This window comes from Orycteropus afer, unplaced genomic scaffold, assembly GCF_000298275.1.
Source record: "Orycteropus afer afer isolate SDZICR_OR568_19922 unplaced genomic scaffold, OryAfe1.0 scaffold00182, whole genome shotgun sequence".
In the NCBI taxonomy this organism is placed as follows: Eukaryota; Metazoa; Chordata; class Mammalia; order Tubulidentata; family Orycteropodidae; genus Orycteropus; species Orycteropus afer.
The window spans coordinates 1,679,951-1,694,564 of NW_006921769.1; the positions used below are offsets into that span (position 1 = coordinate 1,679,951).

General features: G+C 38.0%; 2 protein-coding genes across 2 annotated transcripts in view; one reads left to right on the top strand and one right to left on the bottom strand.

Moving 5' to 3' along the window:
* Positions 1–5,087, top strand: part of L3MBTL3 (L3MBTL histone methyl-lysine binding protein 3) — a 101,783-nt gene extending 96,696 nt beyond the window's left edge. Inside the window, exons 19-21 of the mRNA XM_007947360.1 lie at positions 890–1,059; positions 1,294–1,356; positions 4,944–5,087. Of these exons, the coding sequence (XP_007945551.1) occupies positions 890–1,059; positions 1,294–1,356; positions 4,944–5,087 (377 nt within the window). The remainder of the gene's footprint in view (positions 1–889; positions 1,060–1,293; positions 1,357–4,943) is intronic.
* A 4,882-nt stretch (positions 5,088–9,969) lies between these two features.
* Positions 9,970–14,614, bottom strand: part of SAMD3 (sterile alpha motif domain containing 3) — a 70,705-nt gene continuing 66,060 nt past the window's right edge. Inside the window, exons 8-10 of the mRNA XM_007947385.1 lie at positions 11,392–11,563; positions 10,447–10,529; positions 9,970–10,224 (exon numbers count right to left, since the gene is read on the bottom strand). Coding sequence (XP_007945576.1) covers positions 9,970–10,224; positions 10,447–10,529; positions 11,392–11,563 — 510 coding nt within the window. The remainder of the gene's footprint in view (positions 10,225–10,446; positions 10,530–11,391; positions 11,564–14,614) is intronic.

Here is a 14,614-nt window from a genome sequence, read left to right on the forward strand (position 1 = left end):
TCTTCAGTTTAAAAACATTTACTTTAAGAAACCCTTAGTGTACAAAAGCCTAAACTAGGAACCATTTGGCAAGGATTTGTGTTGGAACTGAAGTATCACTGTTGCTGGATTGATGTATAAGGGAAGAGAAAATGGGGAGGTGCCTTTCTCTGAGGTGCTTTGAATAATTATTTCCACAAAGGTTGCTGTTCTCAATAATACTAAGGGTGTAATCGTGAATGAGCTTTAAGTTGAGCCCCAAGGACACAAATCATTTGCTAGAAAATAGCTATTCTAAGAGCGCAGCAATAATACTAGGTTTGGATTCCGAGGATCTTGCAGATGAATGGAATGTTTTGGACTTATAATATTTATTTGCACAAATGAAGAATGACAAAAGCATTTGCTTTTCTGATATTTTCATTTTATTAAAATAATTTCATATTCTTTTCTTTCAAGAAATTTAAGTTGGCTATTTTTAAAGTCAATATGATTAGTAAATAGAAATTGAAAGAACAAACCAGAGCTGAGATATAAGAAAAGAACAGTTATTATAACTAGAATGGTAAATAGTTGCTGGATGTTTTATTTTTCCTTGGTATTGAAACTCTAAGGCAAATTTCTTTCCTGAAGTATTAAAAACACAACATTGACCAACATACTGAAACATCTTCATTGATAAGTGATGTATGAAAAATGTAAACTGAATTTACAAGTTGTTTTTTATAATGACCTTCAGTAAAGAGAAAGAAACATATAATTATTCAATGAATATTATGCTAAAAGGAATCAATGGTGTAACTACCCTGCAACAAAAAGGCAAATCTCGTTATTTGGGGAGATGCATGGCATTTGAAGCTTTTGTTGCTCCTTTTCAGAGAGTGATGTTCCATGTGTTTGAATTGACCAGGTACCCGAGAAGAACCAACTGTACAACAGGCACAGCGCCGGTCAGCTGTCTTTCTTTCCTTTAAGTCCCCAATTCCATGTCTGCCCTTGCGCTGGGAGCAGCAAAGCAAACTTCTTCCAACCGTAGCTGGCATCCCTGCAAGTAAAGTTTCCAAATGGAGCACAGATGAGGTACATTCTGTTATCTTTGTCAAGAACGTAGAGGAGGAACATAGGAGTTCTGGGTTAAGGAATGGAGTCATCCAGTGTGTACAGGGTTTAACCTTTATTTTATTTTTAAGAAAAGAGGTCATGCTGAAAGTAACTACTAAAACGTATGGGTTAAATGTTTTGAGCCTGTAGTGTTTAAATTCTGATTTGGAAAAAAAAAAAAAAAACTGAGTATTTTTGTATTATTTTTGACAGGTGTCAGAATTCATACAGAGCTTACCTGGGTGTGAAGAACATGGAAAAGTATTTAAAGATGAAGTAAGTGTTTGGCGAGATTGCAGTATGTTACTTTAAAAGATCAAAGTACTCAAATACAGTGGATGGTGAAATGTGTTGAATTGTTGAAGAGGTGAAAGAGATAGGTGATGTTGAAGTTGACAAATTGACACTGATATTTAGATGTATAACAAGCAGCCTAGTCAGTTTCATAAAAATGCCTTAGGATAAGATGAGATACAAAGAAAACGTTTCTAAGGACCATTTTATGATGCCCCATAGCAGTAGCAGTAGCCTCATATAAAAATGTATATATAATAGCATTTAACAGCATTTATATAGTTATAGCACAGAAAGCATCCAAGGAAAGAAATAAGCAATATTTCATATCTTAATAAAGTGAAATAGCTTACATTATTTTATATTTACACATCATTTTAATACCAAACTGCATTTGGTGTTTAAAATAAATATTACCATTACTGCTTTAAAAAAATCCCTTAGAACTTTTATATCTCTCAGGTTTGTAATAACTGACGTTTATTACAGGCTGCTTTTCAAAGATTATCATCTGTTTTCAACTACCTGTCCACTACTTAAATGTGAGGGATGATCATAATGATGTCATTTATATTAAGCAGAGGAAAAAGGAATTCAACTTCTAACTGTACTAGAAGTAATGGTATTAGAGTACAACAGGAGTCTCTTTTCACTGAAGAAAGACAAGGCATTCTCCTGCCATCTCCTCCAAGCAGAGCAGTCAATTGTCACTTGAATCTTAGCTCTGTAATGCTGCCAGAAGGCAGGAAGTAGAGTAAGTAATCTCAAAGGCTTTATCCTGCAGTTACAGGTGTATACAGCTTGCTTGCCCCATGTTTAAGCCTTGACTATTAGAACCACAGACTTGTGATTAAGAGCACAACAAGCATATAGGGACAACTAAGAACCCAGCCAGTGGTAGTCCTTGCCATTGTACTGTGAGATGCCATTAAAGCTTTTGATGCATGCCTCCTAACGTGCACATGATTCTGATATTAAACAGCCTCTTTCTAATTGAAGTTCTTATTTCACAAATGTTTCACCTTCTTTCTGTTGCTGTTATGTGCCGTCGAGTCGGACCCAACTCATAACAATCCCTCCTTGGGTTTCCGAGGCAGTATCACCATGGGAGTAGATTGCCCCATCTTCCTTCCGAGGAGTCGCTGGTGGGTTTGAACCACCAGCCTTCTGGTTAGCAGTCAAATGCCTTAGCCACTATGCTACCAGAGCTCCCAGTTGCTCTTTAATTGGCAGTATTTATATTTTGAGTTTCTTCCCCTCCCTCCTAAATCCTAAATATATGGACCACTCTCAGTTGATTTTTGACTCATTGAAAGACTCACTCAAAGGGGACTGTTGCTTTTCTTTTGAAAGAGTCATGTAGCCATTATCTTTGTAAAACTATAGACATTTTTTAAAATAAAATTATAGTACGTATATTTTATAAATTCAGTTTTTATTCTGTTAATATGTAGATGGTCCCTATAGGTTCACATTATCATTTAGTTTAAGTAAGGTTCAAATTGAAAATGATATGTTACTTCTTTCAGTAATTTTTTTCTTCCTTGCATATTATCTTGAGAGATGGTTCTCAAGCACCAAATATTCTTAAAGCCCATCTTTCCTGTGAGAAGTGTGACAGTGAACTTGTCTGCATGTTTTTGTGTATTCATTCATTCCCTTTTTCTTCCTGTGAAGATTTGTTATCTTCCAACCATGTCTATGTTACTCTATTATGATCTGTTAAGAAGGATGATTCAAAGATAATAAAACAGGAGCTTTGCTCTTAAGTGCCTCACACGATCAGCAGGCACTGGTTTTAAATCCTAGAAGTGAACCATAATACAAATCTAATTAGGTTCTTGTAAGTTATCTCTAAAAGGTAAATTATTAATAGTAGGATGGGCTACTACTGAGTTCTCTTTCTGTTACATACTCCTGTCATCTACTGAAAGTTCTTTGGGATGTTTTTCAAAATATAGGGATTCTGACTATGTATCTTCACTTCTATTGCTACCACTCTGGTCCAGATTACCATCATCTCCCACTTGGATTAATGTAATATCCTCTTTAGTAATCACAGAAGCTCTCTTCCCACAGTAGATGTGTGTGGGGTTTTAGTCTCCCTGCTTCTGCTTGCTCCTTTATAATCACACCTAGGTGATCCAGCTAAAACATAAGTAAAATAAATCATGCCACTCATCTCCTCACAGCCTTCTAGTAGCTTTTTATCTCCATCAGAGTAAAAGCCAACGTCCTTACAAAGACCTATAATATGAGGCCTTACAATCTGACACACATCACTTCTCTCACCCACTGACCTCTTTTTCCTTTCTACCCCTCCTTACACTGTTCTACCACACTGGCCACCTTGGTGTTTCTCGGATTGGCCAGACACTCTGGCTCTTCCATCTCCCTGGAATGCTGTTCCTTCACACGTTTATGTGGCTCAATCCTTCTGATGTCACCTTCTCAATGAGCCCTACCCTGATCATCCTACTTAAAATTGGCACCTGTTGCCATACACATCCCTGCCCTGGCTGCTCCAGTCATCTCTCCCACCAGCTATTTTTTCAGAGTACTGATTGCCTCCTAACTAATTACCTTGTTTAATATGTTTATTGCTGCTTATTCTCTTGTCTCCCGCTACTAGAATGTCCACTCCACAAATTGTTTATCTGTTTTTGTCTCTGTTGTATGCCCCGGGCCTAGAGAGTGTCGACATAGATGTTTAATGAGTTTTTGTTGAGTGAATCTGCCAGGTGAAAATCATACATAGATTAAGGAGAAGACTCAGTGGCTGTTGTAAGACTTCAGTGGCACCAAGGCTGTAATTAACCAGGCCTTCTTTGTAGTGAGCTCCCAAATGTTGACATTCTCATTAATGACTAGAAGACCTCAATCAAACTGTCCATTCCGCTAAGTGCTGCCTTAGTTGAGTGAAATGTTGATAGATCTGCCTCTCTGCCTGGCCTTGTTTTATCAGCAAGTTGTAATGACACAAGCAAATGAGACCAAAGCAAGTATCTCCACAAAACAGCGGTACATTTCTCATATTGCCAGTTACCTCCTGTTACACTTGAAAAATAAGATTGAAATGTCTTTTTTAAGAATGTGGTTTACATTTTGTGCAAAGTAGAAACTGAGAGAAGGGAATTTTTTTTTGTTATGGTGGTATGTTTGCCTGAATTCTTTTATGTCCATAAATATTGTGTACCTATGCTTAAATATGTAAACCTACCATGATATGAACTGGATTTGGGCCACCCCACATTCTTCCATAGTGTTTAACCGTCTGCACTCACACCTGAATTAGAGTAATACAGGAAGATACGGACATCTTTCATTTTCCTATGGGCAGAGTTTTCAAATAAATGAGTTTTATTTTGCTCTCAGTTGACACATGGGTGTATACAGTTGCATTGTTATAGGTTAGAAAGATCAATGTATCAGGAAAAGTCCCACATAAAAATCCACGTAGGTGATGTTTTAGTGTTGTTGCGTAGAAGACAGCTGATAATTCAACTCTGAACGTTTCCCTAACACTGCACCAGATCAATCCATGCTCTTTTGTTTTCCCTCCATTTTAGCAAATTGATGGAGAAGCATTTCTGCTTATGACCCAAACGGACATTGTTAAAATTATGAGCATTAAGCTGGGTCCTGCTCTCAAAATTTTCAATTCTATCCTGATGTTCAAAGCTGCAGAAAAGAACTCTTACAATGAACTTTGAAGACTGGATTCTATGTACCATCAGCTTTCCACTTTAAAGCTTATGTTTTATTCAAAGCACAAGGATGGTTGTAACTCTTAAGGGAGAAATCTCCAAAAACTCAGAAGAGCGAGGCTGTCGGATTATTTATATTTCTCAAGAGACAATATATGAATTTTTCTGAAAATGCTTGAGCTTTTAAGCAAGTACTGTCTAACAACAGTCATCTTTTTTGGTTCTGTTCACTGAGCTAAATTTATCTTTGTAAATCTTTTTGAGGCTGGGGGTGGGGGGCAAGGGAACCTTCATTAATTATTTATGGATAAAGGGGGACAGAATAAGAACTTTTGGCATTTTGTAAACATTGTTGAATTCTCTTTCATGTACACCATTTCTTTTTCAATACTTGCAGGAACCTTTTTATATAATCAAAATTCAACTTAAACCAAATTAGTCAAAACCTGGCTAAATTTAGCCAGTTGGGACTGTTACCTGTATTGTTAATTTTGTGCCATATTTTGAATTGCAACATTATGCTAAGTATAACTTTGCAAGTCATGATATTGCCTAACTGCTTGTAATAATTTGTTGGAACTGAATAGTTGTAAAAATTACTTTTCTTTAAATCAGTGTTCTTACTTTTGCACGAATTATGAAATGTTAAGCAGATTACTTTTTCACCAGCATCTTTACTATAATTACCAAAAATGTGTATATAAAAGAATGAAACTGAAAAAATAAAATATATAAACAGAAATAAATTAGGTAATGTATTTGAATGGCATCAATCTCATACATCATGGTGCCCTGTGTGTTTACGAGAGTCAGTTGGTATCAAAGGAATATGCAGTTACATTTGGGGGAATGTTTGTAAGGATCTTGAACTATTTATGAGATTATCTTGAGCTTTTCTGTTGTTGATGTAACTGTGGTGCTTCACAGAGATAAAGGGTTCAGTGTAGTCTACACCAGTTCATAAAGAGCTGTCTCAGACCTTACGGGGTCCTCCAAACCCAAAGGATTTCTTCAGGGTTGGATAAAGAGAGAGTGTAGAGTGAATAGATTTTACTGAAAAGGCAAGGTGTGATGGAGCAAAATCAGTAGACAAAGATTCTAAATGCTCACAGATCAGGGAGGCAGGTTCCCAAAGCAATCATTCAAGTACCTCCATGTTGGAAGGGTTCCTTTTCCTGTAGAACACTTTGCCTCTATTTATAAGCGTACAGATGCACTTTAAATGAAACCTTCACTTACCTATGAACTGATAGCTGATAGTGTTATGTTTTTGTTTTTGTTGGCAAGATTGCATTTGTAAGGAAAAAGGTAAATTATTTCATCAGCCTTTTGATGTAGTTTCTAATTTCAGGATTGGAAATTTAATCAAGAACTGTTTTGAAAACAAAGGAAGTTAGTGTAGCATGCGCTTAGAATTCTGGAGAAATTCCACCTCTCCCCTTAGTTGCTGTTAGCTTTCCTGATATTCCATCGATATTCCCAAATTCTGTATTCCCATTGGAAGGCTATTAGCAGCCCTTTGCATTTGCCATAATTCCAGGTAAAACAGGGTCAGTGACATCTACAGTGTCCCATTCATTTCTTTGCATGAAATCTGTTTAATGAGTTTTTTGGTCCTTTTTTACGTTTTGTTCAGAATTTGTACATTCAAGTTGCACTTGTTATATCTGATATGAATGAAATAAACTCTTCAATTGGAGATGCTTTTTTTTTTTACATCTGTATGATTTTTAAGAAAACCTGTGGCTAGGAGAGGCAGAACCAGAGCAGGAACAATACTGTGCAATATGGACATTAGATGGCTCTGTCACGCGTCTGTAGGAGTCAGAATCGTTTGTCAAACGATGTCCCAGATGATACGAAGAACAACAGAAAAATTCATAAAGAATAGTTTTAGGTCAAGTAGGATTCATACCCATTAGAGATTGTTCCCTTGTAGTTTAAAGTCTCTTATGGAAAGATATTTTTAAAATCTTACCAAAAATCCTCATTCATTCTAAGTACCATGTTGTGTGTTAGAGGCAAGTCATTAAATATACTAGGGTGGCACAGGATTAGTGTACCTCGAGAATGGGGAGTCCTTTTTGTCATTCCATTCCTAAAATATAGTCTAAGTTTTAATAGAGGAAACAAATGTTAGGATGGCAGAGAGAGGTCACTGAGTGAGAGATGCAGTCTTGAGGTAAGGCAGAGCAGACGGATGGATAGGGATGTGGAACAGGGTAGAACCTGTCCAAACTAAAAATAAAACCAAACCAAACTCACTGCCGTCAAGTCAGATCCAACTCATAGCGACCCCTCCTTGTGTATCACTATGGAAGTTGATTGCCCAACTTTCCTTCCTAGGAGGAGTGGCTGGTGGGTTTGAACCGCCAGCCTTCTGGTTAGCAGTCATATGCCTTAGGCAAAATTAGAAATCTTGTAGTACAAGCCAAGTAAGACCTATCTGCAGGTTGAAATGTGTCTATAAGCTGCCACTTTGTAATTTCTACATTCTATGAACTCAACCTCCAAAGAAAATAGGGTTGTAGTAGTCACGAAACAAATTGTTACCAGGTGGGAGGGCTGTGCTGGGCACTGAGCATAGGTACACTGTTGAGGGAGACACAGTTTGTGATCTGCCCTCATGGTCAGTTCATGTCATGTGTGAAGCCAAACTTCACTGCAGTTTCCCTGTAACTCTCCCGCCATCACTATGCCCCAAAGAAAGACTTAATTCAACTTCAGCCTTAGAAATTGTATACTTTGTAAGGAAAGTAATCTTGAAAAGCATGGAAAAATTCATTTTGGTGAAGAAGACTAAGATTGTGAAATTTTAAAAATAGTTGAGGCAATTTGGGGAAATAAAATTTGTAAGATACAGTCCAGTAAAAGAAATAGTGACTATGGGATAAGGACTAGTTTCTGTGAAAGTGACATGTGCCAAGTTATTTCCTCTCCCCTGTCTGTTGTAAATAGTTCATGAGTAATCATTGTTCAGATGGGCAGCTGACCTTTCATGTCCTTTCATCTCCCCAACTTAAAACATTTTAATTTCTCTCTGGTGGCATAGTGGATAAGGCACTTGACTGCGAAGCAGAAGGTCAGCAGTTCAAACCCACCAGCTGCTCTGTGCAAAGAAAATGGCAGTCTACTTCTGTGAAGATACACAGCCTCAGAAACCCAACAGGGGTCACTATCAGTCAGAAATGACTCAGTGGCAGTGATTTTTGAGTGTAAGCAGTCCTTACAGAGAGAAAAGATAATATCCAGGAAACTGGTGATCTCAGTGGTAAAGTAATTTGTACCATCTCCAAAGATGCATGTTGTAGAAATGTTTCTTTCATAATTCACATGAACACCTTTTTTAAACATTTTTTAATGTAAGGTCATGAAATTAAAAAAAAAAAAAGCCAAAAAATATTCATTGCGTCGTGATGCAGATATTAACACATTTGAAAATCTCTTTCATCCCTGTTCTTTCAAAATTGAGATGTAGCATTTGTGTTTTAATGATGGCATCAAGGTTTCTTTAAAAATGTTTTTCCTTGGAAATGTTTGGAAAGATTGAGAGTTCACTGAGTCTTAATAGATCCAAAAAGTACTTGTAAAGCCATTGTTAGGAACAAACCAAATCAGAGAAGGTGGGAGTCTGTAACCATTTGTACAGATGAGATGGGGAATCAACCAGGGCTCTTGAGAAAGGCTGGAAAGCAGCTAGGAAGAGGCCTACCCTGAAAACTTGAAGCTGGTCCCCAAATGGTCCTGAGTGAAGAGCCAGGTCAGTCTGCGCAGCCCTCAGGTTACAAACAAGATACGTTCCTAAGTGTGTCTTTTAAGTCGGATTTGTAGGTTAAGTAAAATAGGTGCATACGGTTCTTATTTAACCTTACTTTAAGGCAAGAAACCAATCCTGGTGACATCAGCGGTTAAAGCACTTGCCTGCTAACTGAAAGGTCGGCAGTTCGAACCCACCAGCCACTGCGTGGGAGAAAGATGTGGCTGGCTGATTCTATAAAGATTTACAGCCTTGGAAATGGTATGGGCCATCAAGTGAAGGTGACTGTGATGAAGAATTTGTTGCGAATAGGGATTGGTTCAGTCATTTCAGAGTGAGGGCTAATTTACATTAACATTACAGGGCAAGTGTGAGTCTGACACCCATAATGCAGGGAATTACTGGATTACACACACACACACACACACGCACACAAAACATGCCCACCTGCTCAAGCAAAAAGGGCACATAGGGCAGACATAAACCCTGAAAGTCAAGACCAGAAACCATATGGGAAGATGAGTAACAGACGATCGTTGAATTTCCAGAGGGAAGCAGGACAAAATGACACAGTCCCAGATGATCAGAAAACATGCCAGCCAGGTCAGCTAGCAGTAAGGAGACCCCGGAAATGAAGCAGCCATGTTCTCCATAAGTGTGTTTGACTGAATCCCCAACTAGGGCCAAGCAGACTCTACGGAGGAAAGGAGAACTGGAGTATTTAAAATGTTTCCAAGCAATGTTTAAACCAGAGGCAGCCCATAGACCCCAAATTTGCAACTCCTGGGCATTAAATCTTTTCAGTCAGATTCTAATCCAGAGGATTCAAGTAAATGTGAATGTTGTGTCTTTTAAAAACTAGTGCACCTTCAAAAGTAAAACTTTAACATGGAATTTATGGAACTCAAAGTCAATCATCCTTTAAGCATTATTTTATTACAGAATTTCACAAGTATCTAAATGTAATGACCAAAGGAAGTGTAATTCATTGACATCTTTGATTCGAGGTGATTTTCTAATAATCTACATCTAGCACCCTAAATCAAAGCAAGTTTTTATAACATTTGAGCAGTCCCAGAGATAATTCTGATACAACATTTTGCTTGCTGTTAAATGGCTGGGTGTTGAAATTCATTCTTTTCCTGTTACGGAGGAAAAATAGGGATGATGCATATCAAAAATCAATGTCTTTAGGAATCTGAGGGTTTGGCACAGTCTTTGCGGACACTTAATCCCAAATACATGAAAGGCAGCTAGCAGTGCGGCCAAGGCCGTAACACAGTCATCCACCTTTGTGAGCCTCTCTTTTTCTAAATACAAAGAAAATTCACAGTCATTGATGTTGAAAGGGTTTTTAACTTCTAACACGGGCGTTGTCACCTGCACCTGAAATAAATGATAATGGCGTCATGACCTGATAATACGCAAAATAGCTAATAAAACAAACCTAACTTTACCACAGTATGATACTAAAGGAGCTTGTTACAATATAGCTTATGTAAAAATACGACAAAACATACTTCAAAACAGACCACCATCCTACTTTTAAATAAATGATTCTGTGAAAATGTGGAATGTCAAACCAGTATTCATTGGCAGATTTCATACCTTCTCATTCACAACAACAAAAAGGCTGGAATCATCCCCAAAAACATCTGGTAGGAGTAAACATGTGGCCGTCATCTTCATATCTGTCAAAGCAAAAATGTTTACAATCCCAAGGAAAAGTAAGCTTCTATCAATTGTAAACAAAGTATTAAAATAACTGGATGCTTAAAAAGTTAATTGGTACCTACTACAAGACAACAAGGAGCTCTGGTAGCATAGTGGCTAAGGCACTTTACTGCTAACCAGAAGGCTGGCGGTTCAAACCCACAAGCCACTCCTCGGAAGGAAGGTTGGGCAATCTACTTTCGTAGTGATACTGCCTTGGAAACCCAAGGAGGGGTCGTGATGAGTCGGGTCTGACTCGACGGCACATAACAACAATAAGAGAACAGGAGCCCTGGTGGCACAGTGGTTAAGGGCTCAGCTGCTAACTGGAAATTTGGCCATCTGAACCCACCAAGCTGCTTTGCAGGAGACATACTTAGCAATCTGCCCCCATAAAGATTACAGCCGAGGCAACAGGGCAGTTCCACTCTCCCATGGGGTCACTATGAGTCAAAAATAATTAACAGCACCACCAACAACACAAAACAAACTAGCCTACTTAGATCAGTGTCTCTGGTTTGTATTTAACCAACATCCCCTTCTAATAAACATTAAAAACCTCATGAATCACTGACAGGAAAAGATGAGGGTTCTTATCTTTCCTGTCTGTCATATCATCCAGAATGATTCTGCTGTGCTGTGCTTTGTGATTATAAAATAAACAAGTTACTAGTTCCCTAAGGAGAATTTTACAGTATTGCGGGTGCTTATCTGAGACAGTCTTCTCTTTCTCATCACTTGTGCCACTGAATTTTACTTATTATCCAAAGAGCAGCTTTCCAGTTACTCTGCATTATACAGATGACTGAGACCACGTCCCCCCGTAGCAGGGTTACTAACGTTTCAGTATGTCTTCATCTGTGCACTGCTTCATTTTTTCTTGCAAAACAATATTGATTGGATTATTTGCCACTATATAAGAAGTTAGTATATTTTCTGAATAGGATTCCAAAATGTGCTTTGTTTTCTTGTAAATATCTGTTCTTGTAAGAAGTTGGAATTCTCTGAACATCTGATAGAAGAAAAAATACACATATATTATATACCCATATCAGGGCACCCATATCAGAACACAAGTAAACAAGCTCATGTAAGAACACAAGGAAGTAAATAACTATAGGATTATAATAAGCTTTGAATGGTAGTTTAATATAGAATAGATATTTTTAGCAGCTTTGGTAAAGAAATAAAGACTTAGCATGGGGGCAGGAGAAAAGAATGAAAGCCTGAAGTGAATGGGAAAAGATAAATAATACACATGGAAAAATTCTAAGCCCATAGAATTAAAACTTCATAGATTGAACTAAATGAGAAGTGCAACCCATATAAGCATAGCTTGGCTATTTGGGTAACCAGCTAAGATTCTAGAACATTACAATTCTGTAGGCAGTGTTTTGGTAGTCTCCAATTAAAGACAAAAGAAGAAAACTATTAGATTTTATGAAGCATATCTGGAAAAATACCTAACTCTAGTATTCTACAGGGAGAGAATAGAGCTTTTGAAAATGTCAGATCAGAAGGAAATAAATAGTGAAAGACGCTATAGGTGCTTTGACTACAAGGTGAAAACGAAACCAGTTTACCTGTATGGAAATCCCTTTACTCAAAACTATTTTTTTCTACCACTGTCTAAATTCTTTTCCTCAGAGACTTCTACCACCATTGCTCCCTCCCCACTTTTTTTGACTGGGTCATATAAGGCTGTACCCACACTAATAGGAATTAACTCAATCATTGTTTTCCATCTAAAACTATCTGTAAAGAACAACTACATACTACGCAGTGAGACTCATTATTCCTTGAATATTTTGGTAGATCATAAATTGCCCAAATATTAGGTCCAAAGGTATTGGAAAGCTGGAATGCAGATTCTCATGGAAGTATACTGGTTCTGTCATCAGGCAATACTCTGAACCACCAATCCACACTAATATTCTCAGGAAGGGTTTTCTCAGCCAGGAATCATGGAAGCGAAGCATGAAGAAAGTGAGTGTCCCTCGCTTTCCTAAATGCACAGCCTAGGAATTTTCTGAACTTTATTTTTAAATAATGTCAAGCTTAAATTTGCTGAACTAATAAACAGAATTTACAAGGACCCTTCACATAGCTTCTCCCAATGCTAACATTTGTGATCCATTTTAAAATAAACCATAGACATGATGCACATTACCCCTTAATCCTTCAATGTACTTCCTAAGTATAAGGACACTCTCCTACACAACACAGTATAACCATCAATAATCACCGATTGCATTCAAATTTGCCAATTGTTCCAATAATATTCTTCATACATTAACAATCTAATGAGGATCACATGTGAGATTCAGCTATCCTGTCTTTATAGTCTTCTTGAGTATGAAAAGAGAGCTCTGGTAGCATAAGGTCTAAGGCACTTGACTGCTAATCAGAAGGGTAGCAGTTCAAACCCACCAACCACTCCTCGGAAAGAAGGTTGGGCAACTTACTTCCGAAGTGATACCGCCTCAGAAACCCAAGGAGGGTCACTATGAGTCGAATTGACACGAGGGCAGTGAGTTTGGTTTTTGTTTCTGATGAAATAGTTCTCCAGGATTTTCCTGTATTCTTTGACAGCTCTAAAGAATAACAGTCATTTGCTTTGTAGAATGTGCCTCAGTTCAGTGTGGGTTTGCCTGATACTTCCTCCTGATTTAGGCATTTTGGCAAGAATACTATAGAACTGGTGCTGGTAATTCTCACTGCATCATGAGGCAGAGGATGGCAGTTTGGCTCCATATTGGAGACAGTAACTTTAATCACTTGATTAAGATGGCATCTGCATGGATTTTCCACTGTAAAGTTAAATAATAGACATACTGTACTTATTAACTGATAGTCAATACATTTTTTTGTGGAGACACTTTGAATCCATCTAAATGTTGTTCCTCATCAAACTTTCATTCACCAGACTTAACACCTATTAGTGACACTTGCCTGAATCGAGTATTACTGTGATAGTGGCCAAATGGTGATTTTTAAATTCATCATCCTTTTTAAATCTACTAGTTGGCTTTTGATTGAGAGTAGAGCTTCTATGCGCCCACATTTACTTATATATTCATCTATTTATATCAACAGTGGGCTCAAACACAGCAAGACCTGTGAGGATGGTACAGGCCCAGGCATGTCTCATTCCATCACACACAGGTTTGCTATGAGTTGGAACCAACTGCACGGTACCACCACCAACAAACATCAGACCAACAGATTCATATTTTACTAAAAAGGCTACCAATATGATCTTTTATTTATATTAATGCTCAAAAATTGTCCAGAATTGGCCAATGGGAGCCTGCTTCAAACTGATTTAAATGTCTTCTTGACATATCTCATCAGTCTTTGAGCACTTCTGCTACACAGAATTTCAAGTTCAATGGAGCAAAATACAGTGTGCCTGGGGCCTAATGCTCTTCAACAGTGAGAAAACCATCTCCCATGATCCTCAATGGATTTATTTATTTGCCAACTTCCTCCATGCACCATGTAGCCAATTCACAGCCATGAAAGACAACACAGATACCTCCCCTGCCTACCCTAGCCTAGCATGCCACCCAAAGCTGGGCCTTGGATGCACCTCTCCCCTAGCTGGGACACACCAGTGCCCACCTCTGTGCAGCTCCCACTCAAGGCCCTTATTGGGTGCATTAGCAATAAGCTTGGCCCCAATAAATGGGAGGGAAGAGAAGAAGGACCCAGGCATACTCTCTTCCTCCATCGTTCATTGTTTTATTATCATATATTTTCACATCTTATAGACTCCTCAATACAATATTAACTACTTTTGCTTCCAACAGTTAGTTACATTTTAAAGAAACTAAGAGATGAAAATAAAAGGTAATGCTTTCTAATTACCCACATATTTATTACAATTCCCAGTGTCCATTAATTCCACTAGATCTCTACTTCTTGGAGCTCTGGTGGCATAGTGCCTAAAACGTCTGACTGCTAACCAGAAGACTGGTGGTTCAAAACCACCAGCTACTCCTCGGAAAAATGACTGGGCAATCTACTTTCATAGTGATACCACCTTGGAAATCCAAGGAGG